This window comes from Rosa rugosa, chromosome 1, assembly GCF_958449725.1.
Source record: "Rosa rugosa chromosome 1, drRosRugo1.1, whole genome shotgun sequence".
In the NCBI taxonomy this organism is placed as follows: Eukaryota; Viridiplantae; Streptophyta; class Magnoliopsida; order Rosales; family Rosaceae; genus Rosa; species Rosa rugosa.
Window position 1 is genome coordinate 16,916,402 of NC_084820.1, and position 20,076 is coordinate 16,936,477.

Here is a 20,076-nt window from a genome sequence, read left to right on the forward strand (position 1 = left end):
ATCTCAAGGCCACAGGAAGAGTAGATCAAATTAAGTACAAGGATCTAAAAGTGGACATTAAGCGTTTTGCAAGATAATCTGCCACCATATTTGTTTCTTCGGTCAAAATCTTCAAACCGGCTAATATCTTAATGTGGTTTTGTGTACTAATTAACAATAGCACAAGGAGACCCAGCTATATCTGCTTTCAATTAATGACATTTTTATTAGTTGCAAGTGTTTGTTAGTAATAGGGAGAATAGTCACTTTGGTTACTCAATTATGACTCATTCGACACTTTGGTCACTCAAGTATTACACTGTCATTCACAAAAGTCACTTTGTTGTGAGAAAAAAATGCCCATTGGGTGACTTTTGTGAATGACAGTGTAATATTTACCAAAGTGATATATTTGACCAAAGTGTCGAATGAGTCATAGTTGAGTGACCATTTATGGAATTCTCCCAATATTCATTCATAGAGAATCACTTTATGGTGTGAAAGGAAAGATGAGTATGGAACTATGTAGGAATACGAAGCTTGAATTAATGGCCAATAGCCCAATACCATTAGATGACATAAGCATATGGCCTGCCTTTGCCTAAAAAAGTTTCAAGCATTTTAAAATATCCACAAGCCAATTCCTCTCTCCATTATGTTGCCTTCTCTTGTCAGACACATGAAAATTCCTTGATTTCTATTTTAGACCAATCTCACCCATTTCTTCAAGCCTCTTTCAAAGAACTTTCCATTATTGCACTTCTCAAAGTGAGTGTTTGATTACTGCAATGATTCCCACAAGGGCAGAAGAAGAAAAAAAAGCATATGAGATTGCAGAAAACAACCAGGATTCTGAGTCAAAGCAAAGTGATCATGATGATGATGAAGGAGTAGCTGATCATCATGAGGATGATAATTTGAGAGATTGGTTGAGCTTAAGCCTCAATAAAAATGATCCATCATCAAAACCAGGCAGTAGTAGCAGCAAAAATAAGGTTTTCTCATGCAACTTCTGCATGAGGAAGTTTTATAGCTCACAAGCCTTGGGAGGCCATCAGAATGCACACAAAAGAGAGAGAGGAGCTGCAAAGAGGTACCAATCTCATAGGATGATGATGACAACGATGATGGGGTTTCCCTTCAATTCTGTAGCGGCTCGTTCACTTGGTGTTCAGCCTCATTCACTTGTGCAGAAGGAAACCAGACAAGGGTCTTCGACGGTGGCTCGCTCAGGCGGCGATGGTTTGAGCACTGGTTTTGGAATGCCATTCATGCTTGAAGATGCTAGGGATATGATTTGGCCTGGAAGTTTCCGAGTGGAACACAGATTGCCAAGTAGTACAGATGATCATCATCAATCAGATCATGTACATAATAAACAGCTCGACTTAAATTTACGGCTGTGATTCTAATTTCCTACTATTGCTTCAGCTTACTGTGTTTTTGAAGCCAAGTTCTTGTTGTTTCATTTCTTCATCCAAATATTACATGTTTTGATCATGATAATGAATTTGGATTACCGATCTCTTTCTTTCATCGATCCTTGACTTTTTACAGAAAGTGGTCGATAAGAGTTCTCCTATTTTCTTTAGAGCCACATTTAAAAGTTAGATTTCAGATGAACCATTCTAATTGAAAGTCGAGAATATTTGAGATCAGAAAAGCATATAATCGATCGTCCCTTTTTTTTTTTTTTTTTGAATGGTATAATCGATCATCCTTCACTGGCGCAGGATATGAACTAAATCTCTAGCTCTTTTTAGTTTTTCATCTGGATTGATGTGACATATGTAGTTGGTTATCCATCCTTTCATTTCTTATAGGATAGTGCTATAACGCCAAACTTTCAACCGTACTAAAAATAATTCAGTCTCAGCTTTAGTACTGGAAAGGAGGACACTAGTTTGTGAAGTTTTCTTGTCGGCAAACCTTGTGAAAGTCAGTTGTCCAACTACAGTTGGGACCTCAAATTTATGGCCATTTTGATTTGCTCACTAGTCACTTCACAAATTATGGGCTTGTAAGGATCAATGGGCTTATTTGACCAGGTGATCGGGACCTCAGAACTCTATGCCTAGATTGAAGATTTTGTAAACTCTAGGCTTATCTGGGATAGGTACTGGACTCCGGGTTTCTTGAGAGAGACTTACGTACGGCACCCGCACTACGTGGTAGTGGGGCTGCCCAATCAGTGCCCAAGTAGAGAGGTATTTTGGGTATTTCACATTAAAAACCAGGGGCAATTTTGGAAAAGATGGAAAATTTTCTTTGTTCTAATTGGAGGCCCGCACTGCCACATGATGCGGCAGCCCCTATGCAAGAATTTCTCGTGTTTCTAACCGGAATGAACGTGTGAGGTTTGTTATGTTAGTAATTTTTTTTTGTCATACAGCTCATGTCTTGAAGCGTGAATCATTATTTGTAAACTTCGCTTTATATAAAATAAAATGAAGAAATTGACGACAATAAAATTTTCACATTTTTTTTTTGTTACGACTAAAGAAAAAAATTGACACATACATCCCTATCTTTTTGATACACACCCACAAATTTTTCTGTTATATTATTCTTTTAAAGTTTCTCTTATGAACACCGAAAGTAAAAATTTAAAACACGAAGAAAAAAAAATCAATATCTTCTTCATTGCTCATAGTTTTTTTTGTTTTTTTTTTATTAAAAGATACGTTTATTCATAGACTGATATTGGGTAATAGCAACTCAAAAGCAAAACTGTCCTCATTTGCAGCAATTACATAGGAACTGCCTCAAATAAAGATTGAAGTCATGGAGGACCAACCTCCTCACAGTACATTGAAACTACCATTGTTAAAGCCTTTCGAGCCAAACCATGTGCTATTTGGTTGCCCTTCTTTCGAACATGCTTCCAAGAGACAAACGCAAACTCACGCATCAATGATCTTATCTCATCCATAACAGCACCCACTTCACTCAGGTCCATCCCACCCTCATCCAAATGAGCTATTACATTTTGAGCATCACCTTCAATCTGCAGATGTGAAATGCCTAGCTCTCTGCATAATCTGATCCCATACAGTAGCGCCATGGCTTCAGTTGCCATTGGGCTTATCATAGCTGTAATGGGAGCCGCCAGAGCACCTACAAGACCCCCTGCTCATTTCTAATAACAGCTCCAAGTCCAACCTTCCCATGAACCAGGTCACACACGCCATCAAAGTTAAGCTTCAAGAAATTGGATGGAGGCGTTGTGACTACAGTCTGGTCTTCGTCCCTTGATCTGTTGGTCTGAGTCGTTGGCTGCCGGCTCTCCGAAGCTTTCTCAACCTGCTCATACCACTCATAAGCTTGTGAAACTAGTTTGTCTAGTTCTAGGCATTTTCTCCCATGAACGTCATTGTTTCTATTTCTCCAAATCCACCACACAATTACCGCGAACATCTCTAATTCCTTTCCTTGACCAGTAACAGCCACATGTAGTAGCAAATCAATGAAGTTAGGTTCCTTCCAAGTTGAGCAAACCAATTCCAGCCAAGTCCGCTTCCAAACTTTTTTGGCTTCTAGGCACTCCCAAATGCAATGCACTACTGTTTCTTCTAGATACCCACATCTTCCATACCTCCCATTATAACTGATATGCCGCTTCAACAAGCGCTCATTGCAAGGTAAGAAAGCATGGCAAGCTCTCCAAAGAAAAAGCTTGACTTTGTTAGGAATTTGATGATTCCAAATAATACTCCAACAATTTTTGGAGTTTAAAGCACCTTCCTTACCACTACTGCCAGTCCCAAACTCCCTTTTTAATTGCTCCATCCCCAACCAATATCCAAATTTCACAGTATACTTTTCATCTTTACAAAAGTGCCATATAGACGCATCCCTTCCCCCACCTCCAGAAAGCTGAATAGAGAGGATTTTCTCTACATCAATAGGGAGGAAATGATTTTCGAGATACTCCACATCCCACTCTCCTGGCCTCCGCATAAGCTGACTAACCGGAATGTCTGTCGGCAAGAAACATGGCGTGATGACTTTGAAATTCCATGGTGTTGGCACCCATTTATCACTCCAGAATCCAACCCGCTCACCACTACCAATTCTCCATCTAATCCCTCAAACTGCCAGATCCCTTCCCCACAAAAGACTTCGCCATATCAAAGATGGCTTTGGACCCAGAACAGCCTTTGCCCAGTTATGATTGGAACAGTATTTAGCAAACAACGTTCTGGATACCAAAGACTCAGGAGATAGAGCTAACCTCCACAATGTCTTCATTGCTCATAGTTGTTAACTTACTAATTTTTTGATATGGATTGAAATAGACTAACATTGAAACTGAATATAAAAATTACAAAAATGGAAATAAATCAAATTATGATTTTATTAGGAAATTTTAATAAATTTTATTTTTAAATTGATATAAATTTCATTAAACAAAAATATTTTTTTTAATGAATATGTCATATAAAGATATTCTTGGAAAGAGAAATGGGTTAGATAAGTAAATTTAATAATTGAAATTAAAATGTAGGGTGTAATGAGCAAGAATGGTGAATAAAGAAAATGATAGGGTGGCAATAGCCGCACCCTTCTCTTATGCCCCTCTTTACTAATTAGACAATAAAAATCTGGGCATTTGTTTCTCTCATACTATGCCTCCAAACTCTTCTTCTTGCTACCCAAATCGATGTTTCTAAGAAATTTGAGTAGTCATGAATATTGGGTTTTCTGTACATCAGAGTTATTTAGTTCAGAATTCTTGGTATATGGAGAGTTTCAAGGCTTGCTAATAATTATGGCTCTCTCCTTATGTGATTCCTATGGATTCTTGGAACAATGAAACCATTTGCAATAATTCTAGTATCGACAAGATTTTCTTTTCATGAAAGAAATTAACAAGGATGGTGGTGGAGAATAACAATGTGATTTCTATTGGATTATGACTTGAGAGGTTAAGCCTCTCTCCCCTACTTTGTCCCTATATATCAATTAATCAAATTCATAGAAAGGGAACAAGAAAATTCTCGATGTGAAGATACTTTCACGGGAATTGCTCCCTCAATTTTGATATTTAATTCAAAAGATAGAAGGGCATTTTGGAATTATGAAAATTTTAAGAAAGTTGAGAGAGGAATTGGATGTGTATATATAATGTCTCACGGCTAAAAGCCAGAAAAGCTAATTAAATAAGTACAAGTCTCAATCTCAGTAGACCCTCTTTATCTTTTTTTTTTTAGGGGAAAGGAAGATATATTCTTGTGATCGAAAAGATCATACGACCGTACAAGGTCAAGCTAGGAGATCCGAAGATCACCCATTACAATCGTTGCTCAAGTAGTGCACTGACTGCACATTAAAAATAACTACTAGCCTAGACTACTCCGCCTTGATCAATGAGAGGCTACAACACCAAAAACACCAGTACATCCGCCTAAGACCTTGGTGTACATCAGTACTGATCCACTACAACAAATCTGGGCATTAGTTACCAAATCTTAGTGACCAATCTGTAATTGGTCATTAATAGAATAGAATTAGTGACTAAAATTAGTCAGTGGTCACTAAAGTAGTTGGCGGCATAAATTTTCAGATTCCCGCCTAATCATTAATTATTAGTGACCAAATGTATAATTAATAGTGACCAACTTGGGTCTGGCCACTACATGTTTTATTACATTTAACAAATACGTTGTCGTTTTAGAGTTAGTGACCAATTATTTTTTTTTTTTAATACATTTTCAAGCGGCAAACTTTTATAGCCCGATAAATTTCGCTGCACCCTTATTCTGAATTGAAAGCTCCATGATCGTGTTCTTCTCTCCGTCAGGTTGGGTAGTTTGAGGAGGGTGTATTGTATTTGGATTTGTGCAGACTTTTTTTAAATGACAGACTTTTTGAAAAGTCCACAGACTCTTTAAAAAGTTAATAGACTGTTATGGATTTCTTAAAACCATTGATTTTAGCAACAGACTTTTATTGATTCATGAAAATCTATATACTTTATTATGAATGACTTCTACAGATTTCCTAGCATGTACAAAATATAAAAACAAAAAACAAAACAAATGCAGCCCAAACACAAAACAAGATAATAACTCGTTGTCTCTTCAATGCTCAAGTATCTTCTAATAGAAATTGACTCAAATGAATGATCGTTAGTCTGTCTAGTGAGTTTGTTCTCATTCCTAATCTCCCAACAACATAAATATGCAACATAGATCACTTGATGTTTATGGTTAATTATTCTCATCAATTTTGTTTTCGCCGATTAACATATATTGTAGCAAATATTGGTCAATGTCTTGATCTAAAATCAATCAATTGAAATTCAATTGTTCAACCTTTCTTTGAACCATAATATAAATTCAAATTAATGAGAATAATTAATTAATAAGATAAAAGTTAGTATGCCATTCAAGGTCTTAGGGGTAGACCACAATATTTGGGTTTTAGGGTTTCATAAATCATTTTTATTGCTATTAGGGTTCGAAGTATCACAATTGAAAAAAAAAAAAATCACATTCAAGAACTACAATGAACATGTTGGGTATCAAAAAACATTGATATCATAAAAGATTAGAGAAAAATAAAAAATTAAGAAAGAGAGATGATGAAGGACCAACTTCTTCGTGTGTAGAGAGAAGAACTTTGATAGACTTTTTCAAATCTTTGGTTTGGAGGCTGGAAAATTATTGGAGTTTGGTATGTATAGTTAACACTACAAAGTCCATGATTTTCTAATTCCATAAGTATGAATGATATTTTGAATAGCTCTATACTTTTATTCATTTTTAAAAGTCCTAATTGAATACCTCTAGATTTTGGTGGAATTCATGAAGTCTTTAAAAATCCTAATTGAATACCTCAAAACTTTCATGGACTGTTAAAAGTCTATATTGAATACACCCAGACTTTTAAATTTTATAGATTTCTTTAAAACTTCCACTAATTCTATATACAATACACCCCCCTGAATCAACGACTCCATCGGTTATCGACTCCGACTCCGACTCATATCGACTTCTCCTCTGTTCCTATTGGCTTCTTCTTCTTCTCCAACGAATTACTTGATTGTAAGTATCTCTTTCATGATTGAGAGGCTTGTTGAACTGATTCCACTTCATGATTGAGCTATTTGGCTTTAGGTTTTGTTTATTTGGCAATCAAATTGATTTTGGGGTCTGAATAGAGAGGTTTCATGAAAAGTTTTGGTACTAGAATTAATTTTAGGGTTTTTAGTGTTTCGGTTTTGATTTTTCTGAAGTGGTTTGAAGATGCTATGTACCTCTTATAAGATAACTATTGCTATTTGATATGTTTAAATATGAAAGAGGCTTTTGTGGAGAGACGGTGATTGTGGGAAGGTGAGTTGAATAGAGGAGGAAGGTGATGGTTTGGATGGGAGTTTAGTAACTCTGAGTGGTGATTGGTTCGAAATAGGGTTTGGTTTACTTGGAATCTAAAGGCTTTGTTGCCATGGACGTATGAAAGTGAGGACTGCATTTTCTCTCTCTATTTGAGAGTTTGAGGACCTTGTTTTCGGTTCAGGTGTTACTCTTTTAAGTGAAGTGCCCGCCTTCTCAAACACCCCAGGCAAAATTAATATGTTTAAATATTAATTTTGAAAACTATTGCTATTGTTTCTTTTGAAGTAAATGAGGAATCCTCAAATTTTAGTAGGTAGTTGGTTATTCTCTACTAAGAAAATGAAGGAAAACTGCCCTGTGTTTCCACTCTCAATCCTGATAATGCTTATAGGATTGGTTGGCTTGGCAAGGTGTTGGAAATGAATGACAGTAGACAAATTTTGTGGATCCCGGTTCTTTGCAGTTAGAAATTTGCTGCATTTCAACTATATTTAGAGAAACTTTCATGTATCTCGAAATTGAATTTCTCTTTTTCTTTCCAGAGGGACCCTTGAACTCATGGAGAGTGAGCAACACAATTAAGTTGTAGTGACATGCTATAGTAGAGACATTGCTACACAGGTGACATGCTAACATGTTTATTTGGATTCTCATTTTTCTGGTTTAGTTTTGTTTGGCATTGAAAACCTCACAGACCTATTGAAATGTAAAACAAAGTGTGTTTCTAAGTTCATATCACCTAGTACACCATAACTGTTTGATTAAACTTACAGAAGCCATATCCCAATCTTGTGTGAAGTGATGTTCTGGAGCTAGATTTGTTTCTCTCTCTTTTTTATATAAGATTTTTAGTCCTTCTGTTAGTATAGTTCGAAATTGCTAGCATTTATGGGATATGTGATGTATAAACATATGGACATGGAACCATTTTAGCGGATTAGAAAATGACCATATGATCAGTTTTTCATTTTTGGTGTTATCCTATATCTACACACACTCACACTATCTACATAGAACTCTTCAAACTGATAACTAAGCCTATTGATTTATTTATATCTTTCTAATTAAAGAATTTTTTGGATAGGATTTTGATAACAGCGATGATTGATAAGCTATTGCTAACTTGCTATATGATTTTGATAATTTAGTATATGCATTGTGATAACATAATAGCTTGATAAGTTGTTTCAATATGCCATCCCTTTTTTTAATTTTTTAATTTGAACTCGTTTTGTTCCAGAGTATATTCAAAGGCATTTAACATTTGTATGTTAAACTATTACTGGTCATAGCCTTCATAATATCTTTTGATTTTCAGTTGCTGATTAGTTTATTAGTTGTGCAGCTTGCAACGATTGAAAAGGTGCCAGAATTTCTCAATATTCTGCTTGCAAAAGAAAAGAAGGTATGACTTATTTCATTATTGCTTTTACAAATTTTTATTGTTATGAAACATATTTATGGTCTATCTTATATTTAAATATAATAAAACATAGCCTAGTAATTGTTGGCTAGTAAAGTAATATGGTCCTTATTTGAATAGTTTTCTATTGATCTTTAGTTTTACAGCTTAGTTTTTTTTCTCTTTTCTGATATTTGCTAGAGTTAGTCTCTATCATTGATGGATAGGAGTTGGATTCAGTTACGCACTAGGGGAAAGCGAGAATATATCAATGGGGTGAAACAATTCATGAATTTTGCAATTGCCCACAAGAAGCCAGGGTCTGAATTAATTCCTTGTCCATGCATGGATTGCAATAATTTTCGTAAATATAGCCCAGACCAAGTTGAGGATCATTTATATGCAAATGGAATGGCTATGTATTATACTAAGTGGACAAATCATGGAGAAGAAGACAATGATTTTGAACCAGAAGATGATATCATGGAATTTGAAAATGAAGAGGATGTTGATGATGTAGTTGAGATGTTAAATGAGTTCCAAGCTCATGATGATAGCGATTCTCAAGAACATGTCCCTATCATGGAAGAAAGTAAGTTTAGACGATTGATGAGCGATGCTGAGCAAGAGTTGTATCCAGGTTGTCAAAAATTCTCTAAATTGTCCTTCATTGTGAAGTTGCTTCATTTGAAGATAATGTTTCGTGGCAGCAACAAGTTCTTTACAGCATTGCTTGATTTAGTCAAGGAGGCATTACCTGATGGAAACACATGTCCCATATCTTATTATGAATCAAAAAAGGTTATTCGTGACTTGGGTCTCAGTTATGACAAGATTCATGCATGTAAAAACGATTGTGTACTCTTTTGGGAGAAGTATGAATATAAATTGGAGTGTCCAGTATGTAATGAGCCTAGGTACTCTTCTGATAATGGCAAGAAGAAGGTTCCCCAGAAAATCTTGAGATACTTTCCCTAAATCAAGAGAATTAATAAATTTCTTTTTCATCTACAATACTTGCTATGAATTCTAGAATTTTTGATTTGATCTTTACACAGAAAACAAGCGAAAAAAACAAGACAAACAGGGACAAGTTAGAGATAACACATTGTGCAGGGACAAAGGCATTTAGTCGTCTTAGAACTGAAAATGTAAGCTTCAATTTCTGTTTTGTGTCAAAGCATAATTAATTATGGAAGTTGTATATATGACATAGATGTTTTTGGTTGTGCAATAGTGAAATCCTGAAACTAGAGAGGAAATTGGTCGTATTGACCTTTTCAAGCTCACACGATACAGTGAAAAGATATCTGCATGGGTTGGTGATACAGCAAAGAATGCTTTTGTGAGTTGTCATACTTTTTATTTTAATTATTGCATCATACAGTATTCATTAAATGACTTAATGTTTCCACTCTTTTATATAGGAAGAGATGAAAAATATACAAAACGAGCCACAAATGAATGAAAAATCTGGTGAAATAATGTCTGCAGATGAGATCTATGATGAAGTGCAAAATTGTTGGTCCACCACGATCAAGCTATATACGTGGCTTAGGAGCAGGCCCAAAGCCTAAAAGGTCTAAATTTTCTGCAAATGATGCTCAAGTGAGGCAGGCGAATCAAAGGGCATATGAAGCGGAAAGAAGAGCAATTCAGCTTGCAGATGAATTGATGGCTGCAAAGTCTACTGCAGCTCAGCAAAATGAGGAGTTAGAGATGGTCAAAGCTGGTGCAGCTCAACAAAATGAAGAGTTAGAGGCAGTGAAGGTTAGTGCTGCTCAACAAAATGAAGAGTTGGAGGCATTAAAGGCAAGACAAAATCAGACTGACACACTTTTACTCAAATTGATGGCGCAGTTGTCCTCCCAAAAATGAAGGTATGCATACATATTCACTTGTGCTATTGCAACTGCATAATATCATAGAAACATAATTTTACTGTAATACTAAATACTGGGCATTTCTTTTAATTTGTCTCTGTTATGATATTATCTTGTTTAAGCTTCCATCAATATCTCAGTTCCATTGCCTACATGTTGTTGCAAAATCAAGATTGATAGGTTTTAGCGAAGTTGTTACATAGAAGATTTGTTTATGGATATGACTGATGGATATTTTGCCATTGCTACCTTTAGATTGTGTTTTGCCCATGTGCTCTTGTTAATTAATGCAGATTTTGCAGAAGACATAAAATGTGGTAAGTTGAGCATAAATTCTGGGCTTGTTCAATTCAAATTGTCTCATGGTTTTCTGGGCAGTAGTACTGATTTGTCCCCACAAAACCTTCTCTCACTTTACCTGCAGCTTGATTTTGATTCCCACAGAAAGCTGATAAAGAATGAAGTTAAAAAGAAAAAGAGAGTTCGTGTCTTTCACTCACTCACAAAAATATTCCAGCTCTTTTGAGTATTCTATAACAGCTCCTTAAAACCCAGACCCAGCTCAGCTTAGAGTCCTTAGACCAAAAGCACCAAACCCCTTGTTTCATTTTTTCAAAGGCTGAGTTTTTGTTTTGGGTTTTGTCTGGTGTTGAACTTTGACTGTGAACAGTGGGGTTTTGTTTGTTTTGGGTTTCTGGGTTTTGTTGGGTAGCTTTGGTTATGATATTATCTTGTTTATTAAGCTTCCATCAATATCTCAGTTCCATTGCCTACATGTTGTTGCAAAATCAAGATTGATAGGTTTTAGCGAAGTTGTTACATAGAAGATTTGTTTCTGGATATGACTGATGGATATTTTGCCATTGCTACCTTCAGATTGTGTTTTGCCCATGTGCTCTTGTTAATTAATCTAGATATACACAATATGTACAGGTACAGCATTGAAAAAATTGGCAGATGAAAAGGGCATCAAGCAACATACATATCATTGAAGGCTTTTGAACTTCTAGGAAGACTTGTATGTACTTCCTTTTATTTTGAAATGGCTATCAAGGATGGATATTGACATTTGTATATTTTGGATTTAGAAAGTTATTATTTCAAGATGGAGGTTGATGTTTATTATTGGATTGATATAATCAACCCTTGTTAACCATCAGTTTTACAGTACATTTTCATATGGTGGTTTTGGGATATTGAAGGCTACTATTGAGTCGTTTATTGCATAAAGAATTGACCATTGTTCACATATTTGATTTGTAGTGACATGAATGACCAGATTTGTTATAGTTAATAATGCCAATAGAACAACCAAGAATAATGTTACCAAATTACTAGTGACCTAGAAATATGGTCACTAGAACCGTGCGAGGGCATGGCTTTAAATGAGCTGATTTTGTTATTTAGTGACTATTGGTAATAGAATTTAGTGATGAATATGTATGTCACTAAAGCCATTATTATTTGTGACCATAACATCGTGGTCACTAAAGACATGTTGAATTAGTGACCATAAAATCGTGGTCACTAAAGACATTTTGATTTAATGACCATAAAATCTTGGTCACTAAGACATTTTGAATTAGTGACCAACATTGTAAGTTGGTCACTGAATACAATCAGTGAGGGACTTACAGTGACCAAATTTCCTAGTTTTAGTGATCACTGTCATGGCCACTAATGCCCAGATTTGTTGTAGTGATCCTTGGACACATTGTAACAACCCAAAGAAACAAGGTATACAGGGCCAAGGCCCACTGCACCCACCAGTAAAAGATGGCGCATTATTACACAAAAATAACAAACAAATAATAAAATTGGGCCCAAAGCAAAGCCCAGACCCAAGAGCACTCAAACCCTAGCCAAACTCCAAGCTGCAGCAGCCACCACGCCTCCACCACGTTTAAGAGACCCTAGCCATCGCCACGAGTAGACGTCGGACGACCATCCACCTCGCCATCGTCGCCAGCACGCCGACAAGAAGCACCACCTCCCCCAAAACACATCCATACCAGATCGGAAAACTCCGATCCAAAACGGCCCCGTCTAAGCCCCACCACATGTTGTCCTGCCAGCCGCGGCCGTCGATCAAGGGACAGAGCGCCGATACCACCAGTCTCCCAACGCCAAAGCCTCCAAACGATCAGAAGATGCAGGCCCACCACAGGCTTGCAAGCTTGTCAAGGTCCAAGTCGCGCCGTCGCAGCACAGGCTGAGAAACGGCCATCAAAACGTCCCCGCCCGGCCGCACTCACCGTTCATCGACAAGGCTAATAGCCTAGCGCGGCACGGGAGCTGCCGGACGAGAGCCTCCAAGCTTACCTAAGGAAACCTAGCCGCCCTCTCCTTGAGAGAGAGAGAGAGAGAGAGATGCGAAGTAGTAGACCCTCTTTATCTTCTTGGAGTCTTTCCTTGATATAATCAGGCTGTTTTTCAAAAAAAAAAAAAAAGTTATCTCAAATTCAAAGTATGCTGAAACTGTGCTAAATCATCTGCAGACATATTACATTCTCGATAGATATGCATTGTCGTACAATTCAAATTTCTCAACCAAAGAGCTTTGAAAACTGTGATGATGCCATGGAAAGGATGGGTATCATCCCACTCTTTTTTAACCAGATTAACCACAAGAGAAGAATCAGACTCAACCATAATATGGGTACGTAGCATTTTGTCTCAAAGTCATTTTCAAATCAATACACAAAGCCCACAATTCAGCTACAAATATTTTTCTTATACCAAGATTGCCAAAAAAACCACAAACCCAATCTCCATCACTATTTCAAATCAACCCCACAGCTGCAATGCAACCATTTGAAGATAATTTAGATCCATCAATATTAAGCTTTATAACATCACAAGGAGAATGAGACCATTTTCAGAGAACTTGATCTCATAAAGGCCGAGTACTGGGGACTTTATTAGCATTAAGTCAATCTTCAAAAAAAAGTTGAATTACTAACGTTGGATTGGAGGGAGATCAGAAGCGACGATCAAATATTGCACTACATTGCCACTTCCATATAAACCAACAAGTACACGCAAAAATACTTTGTCACTGAATAGAATTGCAAAACTCATTAGTCGATCGCAAATTTGACAACAATTAATCATCAAATTAAGTTATAATCAAAATAACTTCTTCTGCACTGAGGGATAGAGATAATGTTCCAGATCAGTTTAGCTTTAGGACAACCAAGAAAGATATGATGCAGAGACTCTAGAGGATGAGAGCATAGCAAACAAGCTGCATTGAGTGAGAAGCCATAGGAAAGTTTTAATCCTTGGAGGAATATTAATTTTCCAAAAGAAGCTCAATCTTGATTCAGTTTGATTATCTTGACGACAACAAATACTGTAAGCAGACTTAATAGAGAAGTTTCCATTAGAAAACAAGCCCCAAATACAAGCATCATATAGACTGTTAGCTCTCAACCCCTAAAAGAATACTGATGATTTTTTAACTTCATTTGGAAGAATATCCTTGTTCCACTGACCTCAATAAGTCGTCTGCTGCATACTCTGAAAAATCAACATTATCAATATTCACAAACCTCAATTCAAGTAAGAACTTTGTTCCAATCCATTTCTCCATCCAAAACTTTACAGTCCTACCATCTCCCTATCACCATTTCAGACCCTTTTAGAGTTTCAGCTCCACAACTAATACTTTTTCAGGTACGAACATATCTATAACCTTACATTCAAAATCTTTTTAAATGGGCCCTAAACGCTATAGCCCAAAAAGAAGTCATCAAAACTGGTTGAACCCAAAAAGACTTTTGTTCATACATAGTGTTGGGTAGGAAATAACTCTATGGGTATGTATAAAACTTGTGCATTATATGTGTGGTAGAACATCTCTAACTAGTAGTTGTCTTGACGTATATTCTTTCAAGTAGAATTCCATAAACAATTTCCCCGATTCCCATGAAATGGACTACATATCGATCCTAAAATAATTCTTGAATACTTTAACCAATTAATTTCAATCATTAGCCTATCATGGATGAACTCATATGTACTCTAAACTACGTAGCAGTCTTAGCATCCATGTGAAGCTAGACAAAACTTGGATTCCTCATGCATTTCTCGGAGACTAAATGCAAATGACCTAGGAAACAAGAATCAAGAGCGAACGTAGATGATGATCTCATATCTCATATATAGTATAAAAGCCTCACACGTACAGAGAGAGCTAGCTCGATCAAAGTCCTTGACCAGGATCTTTTTTTTTTTTGGCAAAGAGTATTTGGGAGGGGGCAGTCAGGTTCCCTAGCCCAAGAACATTATGGTCTACCATTGTCTGAGGCAGGCCTTGGCAAGAGCCCAACTAACATCTGGGCCCTAAACCAGTTACAATTGGGAGTAGACAGACCCCACAACGTCCCAAAGCCCACACTACCACATTGAAGTAGTCAGGTGATAGGACCTGCAGGCATCCGCAATCAAACCTACGAGATGTCTTAGACATCCGTGAAGTTAGCACGTTTCACCAGCGTTCACATAGGCTTTACAAGACCTCGGCACTCAGCAACCTACCAACAAGAGATAAATTGACAACTCTTAGGCTTGAACCTTGGATGGGGGTGCCAACCAAGGCAAGATCCTTGCTTTTGCCAATCCTGCCAACCCTTGTTGGCCTTGACCAGGATCTTCGGTTGGCCATTAAAATACTGCTATATTTGACCCGGCCAGCAGGCTTCTGCAATATTCGGCCTCAGTTCTACAGTACCCACCGACCCTGTTCGTCTGAACACGAAACGAACAACTAGCTATTAAAACTCAACTTAGACTTCTGAAACCTAGCTACTGTAACCTCCTAGGGTTAGGAAACAATAACTTATTGCGATGACTCATAAGCCTGCCGTGTTTGAATGTGCAAAGTGCAGGAGATAATTAACCCTAATTGGCTAGGCTATAGATAGAGCTCTGTAGCGCTTCTAGACTAGCTAGATTGCATGCCTTGGCTAGAAAGATCGAGACCCTAGATACTATTTAGGCCACTCAAGACTTTGGCTATACAGTCTTGGTTTTCTTGTTGGGATGTATCATTGTATTATGACTTGGTTTGCGTTTCATGTTGCTTCTCTGCATGACAAATCCCATATTTTTCAGCATTTGTAATAATAGCAGTCCACAATATACTATGTTTTGCTTAGACCAGCTAGTAATCTGTCAAAGTCTACAAATGTAGCCAGCTATATATCTGTATATACTATATATATAGGCTGCAGGTATAGATCGTGAACGTTCATTTTTTCAAGACGTACTTAGTCTCAGATCAGAAAACATAAAAAAAAACACGTTAGCTAGTCAAATAATTAGTTCTCATGATAATGTTATTTGACGACTGTGTTTGTATGTACAGTTTAGATGACTAAATAAATTTTAGTTTTGAATATGAATTTGAAAAAACAGTTTTTTTTTTTTTAAATTAAATAAAGGATTAGGCGATATTAGTTCCTCTGCGACATCCGATTTGGGGTGACTGGCACCCACCCACAATCTCGAAAGAAAGGGGGCCATCGCAACCGGGAACCCACCGCCCGTCCCTTTATTTTATTTTATTAATAAAAGAAAAAAAAATTCACAAGAAGAGAGAGGGGGACAAGAGTCAAAACCTCTCTGAGAAAAAAATGAAATAAAATACTCAAAGTGAGCACTGAGCTAAAATAGTTACAGACTGATGAATATAGCAACCATGCAGCAAAAACCACGTTTGCATGAAATCTGTCAAGCACATCAGAATTTAGCTAATACGGAAATTCGGTAAACCTTGCAGATTGTGAACAAAGGCAGCTGAAGCACAAGGAGGGCAAGAGTCCCACCAATAATGCCCCTCATAATCCACCCCATAGTTAGCTAAGCAGTCAGCCACTTGATTCCCTTCTCGATAAATATGTGAAAAACTAATCTGCATAGAGGAGAGAATGGTACAACAATTGACCCAATCAACACTTAGACGCCAAGGGACTGAGCAATTTCTATTGGCAAGAAAGTGAATTGCTACCGCTGAATCACACTCAATTCATAGAGAAGTCCATCCTTTTCCTGATGCTATTAAAACGGCATGAATAATGGCTTGAAGCTCTGTTTCTAGGGCAGTAGCAATACCCATGGAACCAGCAAAACAACCCATACAATTGCCCGAGTGATCACGAAAAATACCTCCAAAGCCCGCGAGGCCTGGCGTCCCACGAGCAGCACCATCTGTATTAACCTTTAACTAGAAAGCACAAGGAGCATGCCAATTTACCTCACGAATTTGATGTGTTCTTGAGCCTCTACCGCTGATTCCAAGAGCACTACAAATACAAAGCTCATCTACTAAGTTACACATAATTCCAAAACCCCAAGAATCAACCTATCGAATTTGTTGCTTGATAGAGAGTGAATCAAGTAATCAGCAGTTAAGCGACGCTCATTTATAGCCTATGAGTTAAAGAGGAGTAAACAGGCAATTGTTCTTTGGGATAGATGGGTTTGGCGTCAATGCTTTCGTCCTCGAAACTCCATTAGTTTATGGAAATTTCTTCATGGTAAGCTTTTAACAGATGATCTCTTATTTCAGTGAGGCTTTTCTTTTGCTTCTATGTGCTCTCTCTCTATAAAAACAGTTTAGATCATTGAAAGAAAGTTTTAAAAACGTTTATTCAATTCTGACTATTAAGATGTGCATGCGACTTTCATAATCAAAACAGTTTATTTGTAAGTTAAATTAATAGATGAAATTACAAAAAATCAAACGAATAAAATTGCTTTCGATATATATGATCACCATTTAGAAACGAATTATTAGATGCCAACATAATCAACTGCAACTCACAATCAATTTCATAAAAGCAAAACTATATCCACAACCCTACTATCCTTTTCCTTTCTGTTGTCGACGGAAACAGCAACTCTGGGTTCAAGGGCCCCAAAAGCACCAAGATATGGAAGTACAGACCATCGTGACAGCATACTATTCCATAGGTAATAAAAATAATTTCTGAACCAGAATGCCTGATGACCTAATTAAAATTTGAAGCAGAGTATCATCTCCGATAGGATAATGCACCGAGTGCCCATTCTGGTCTGACCAGAATTGGGCAGATAAAATTATCACCTCTCTGATCGATGCTACATGGGTCGAAAAGATAGATAGAAATTAAAAAGTAAGTACAAGCATCCCAAGTTGATGAATGCATATATGGGATCAGTGCTCGAAATAGTACGTCACTTTGTCAGACATGACGATGGGAAGGATGTCTCTCCAAAACAAGAACTCAGTGGATCATCATGTCTGCTGCTAGCAATCAATTTACTGCAGAAACGAGCTGTACAATCTGTCCTTGGAAAGCCACAATTGTTGAAAGAGAAGGGATAACTCTACTTTCACTGCTCTTGTCTCTTGAAGTTCTAATCATTCTATGCAATAACATGGATTTCAAACTTGTAAGACCTCCCCATTTGATCGTAATCTTAACCATTTCTTATAAAATCAGAACTACCATAAAGTTTGTGCTAAGATTTAAAGTTTGGGAAAGTTTACAAGAAAAAGAAAGACAGAAAAAGTACAGATTCTAATTCTTGTAACAAAATTATGTGAAAGATGATTAGCACAAAGAAAAACCCATGTAATTTGGTAGATGACTAACACAAGTTCAACTGTGAAAAAGAATTTGAAGTAGTAAGGGGCGATCTTGGTTGTGCTAGACTGCTAGTATATACTAGCAAACTGACCCGCGCAATGTTGCGGGTTTTTTTTTCTAAGTTTCATATGTAATAGATGAATACTCGCAATCTAAAAACATCAACGTCTTAGAATATGATTTGTTGAGTTGTTGATAATAGATTAACAAAAAATGAGATACAACAAAAAAATAAACTTTTTCCATGATTTGTAGAAATTTACAAATACAAAATACAATTGTTTTTCCTTTAAAAAAAAATGAAAGGATATGGCAAAAAAAAAAAAAAAAAATTGTTATGGCAAGATTGTAATTTCAGTCAAAAGCAAGGGGCAAAATTATATTTTCAATGAACAGTGCTCTAGCGGCTTTAGTATATGTATAATGGCCGGAGGTTATAAGTGTCAAAAGGTAATTTTGTATTTTGATTTCGTTGGTTTATTACTGTTATATACGTCATTAGTTAATGATTATACAACAAAAAATAAAATCCCAAGTCTAAAGGTTTGTTCACCTAAGGGACAGTTTTGAAGGGACTGTGAGGGACAAGTGAATCTGACGGCTGAAAATAAATGCACAGTTTTAAGTTGTTATAATTTATGGTTTTATATTTAATACATGTGGTTTAGATGCATTTGTCCCTCACAGTCCTTTAAAAATGTCCCTTAAGTGAGCAAATCTCCCAAGTCTATACGATTATTGTTATTTATATTTTGGTTGAACGTTTAACGATGACCAAAACCATTCCTTTGGTTCTTCCATTATCTTTAGTTCTTTTATATCATATTCCTCTTGAATAAAACCATAAGAAGATAAACCTCTTAATTTATCTACTTAATTTGTATCCAAACGTTCAGACTCTTGTACGTAATAAGGGGATTGAAAATTTGAAATTCACACTCCTAATTTTATAATCCACACTCGATGTTTTCTTTTTTAGATTCTTAAGTTTATCCATTTTGTGTGTGTGGATTGTAAAAATTAGAAATTAAGATACTCAAAAAAGAAACATGGTGTTGGATTGTAATATGGGGAGTGAATTTCATACAATGCCTCCATTTCAAATTGAGCAATAATGCCATTACAAGGATTGCCATTACTCATATATTGTTTCTCTTGTTTATTCTTTTTGTGGTTGAATTTCCCTGAAAGATGTCATTTCACAGATTGCAATGGACATCATCTAAGCGTGTGCCTTTGATATATATGACTACATGCATGTTGACCCCAAAAACATGCATATCATATATTGCGGATTAAAATGTTCATCTCTCATTTTATCCTTTTCTCTTGCCTGGCTATATGTGCCACTTACACTAGCTAGCAGCTGGACCGTTGACATATGGATGAAGAAAGAAAATTAAGGAACCCGCGGTTATTGGCAAAACTACAACTGGTGTTAACCAAGGATATCCAATATATATACACATGGCCCTTGACCCTTGTAGTGAGGGATTTCTTTTTTGGTTTTTTTATAGGGATAGGGCATTAGATCAACTTTTTAATTATATTTTGGCATCTCAACCGTTCAGTTTTTAGGTTCTAATGTGTAGATCGCTTATGCAAAATTTCAGCCAAATTGATTATCATTAAAGCATTCAAAATAACGATTTAAAATTATAAGTATGAACGGTTCAGATTTGACATATTTGGTTCGTCCATTGATTTAACCTAGTTTGATACCTTAACAATCACCGATTTGGCTGAAAATTTGCAGAAGTAATCTACACATTAAGACCTCAAAACTTAACGATTGAGATGCCGAAATGTGATCGAATAGTTAGTCTAATGCC

At 36.5% G+C, this 20,076-nt stretch overlaps 1 protein-coding gene and 1 long non-coding RNA gene across 4 annotated transcripts; both read left to right on the top strand.

Moving 5' to 3' along the window:
* Positions 1-559: 559 nt before the first annotated feature.
* LOC133727413 (zinc finger protein 7-like) lies at positions 560-1,502 on the top strand. Its single transcript, XM_062154995.1, has one exon. The coding sequence runs from the start codon at positions 768-770 to the stop codon at positions 1,383-1,385; it is 618 nt and encodes a 205-aa protein (XP_062010979.1). The 5' UTR covers positions 560-767; the 3' UTR covers positions 1,386-1,502.
* A 5,412-nt stretch (positions 1,503-6,914) lies between these two features.
* LOC133727414 (uncharacterized) lies at positions 6,915-11,839 on the top strand. 3 transcript variants are annotated; one of them, XR_009855173.1, is made up of 7 exons: positions 6,915-7,028; positions 7,865-7,943; positions 8,660-8,727; positions 8,926-9,875; positions 9,962-10,069; positions 10,219-10,604; positions 11,541-11,839. It is a non-coding gene; the product is annotated as an uncharacterized LOC133727414 (long non-coding RNA). The 3 variants fall into 3 exon arrangements; XR_009855174.1 differs by having other exon boundaries at positions 8,668-8,727; positions 10,152-10,604; XR_009855172.1 differs by having other exon boundaries at positions 8,668-8,727.
* The last annotated feature ends 8,237 nt before the right edge of the window (positions 11,840-20,076 follow it).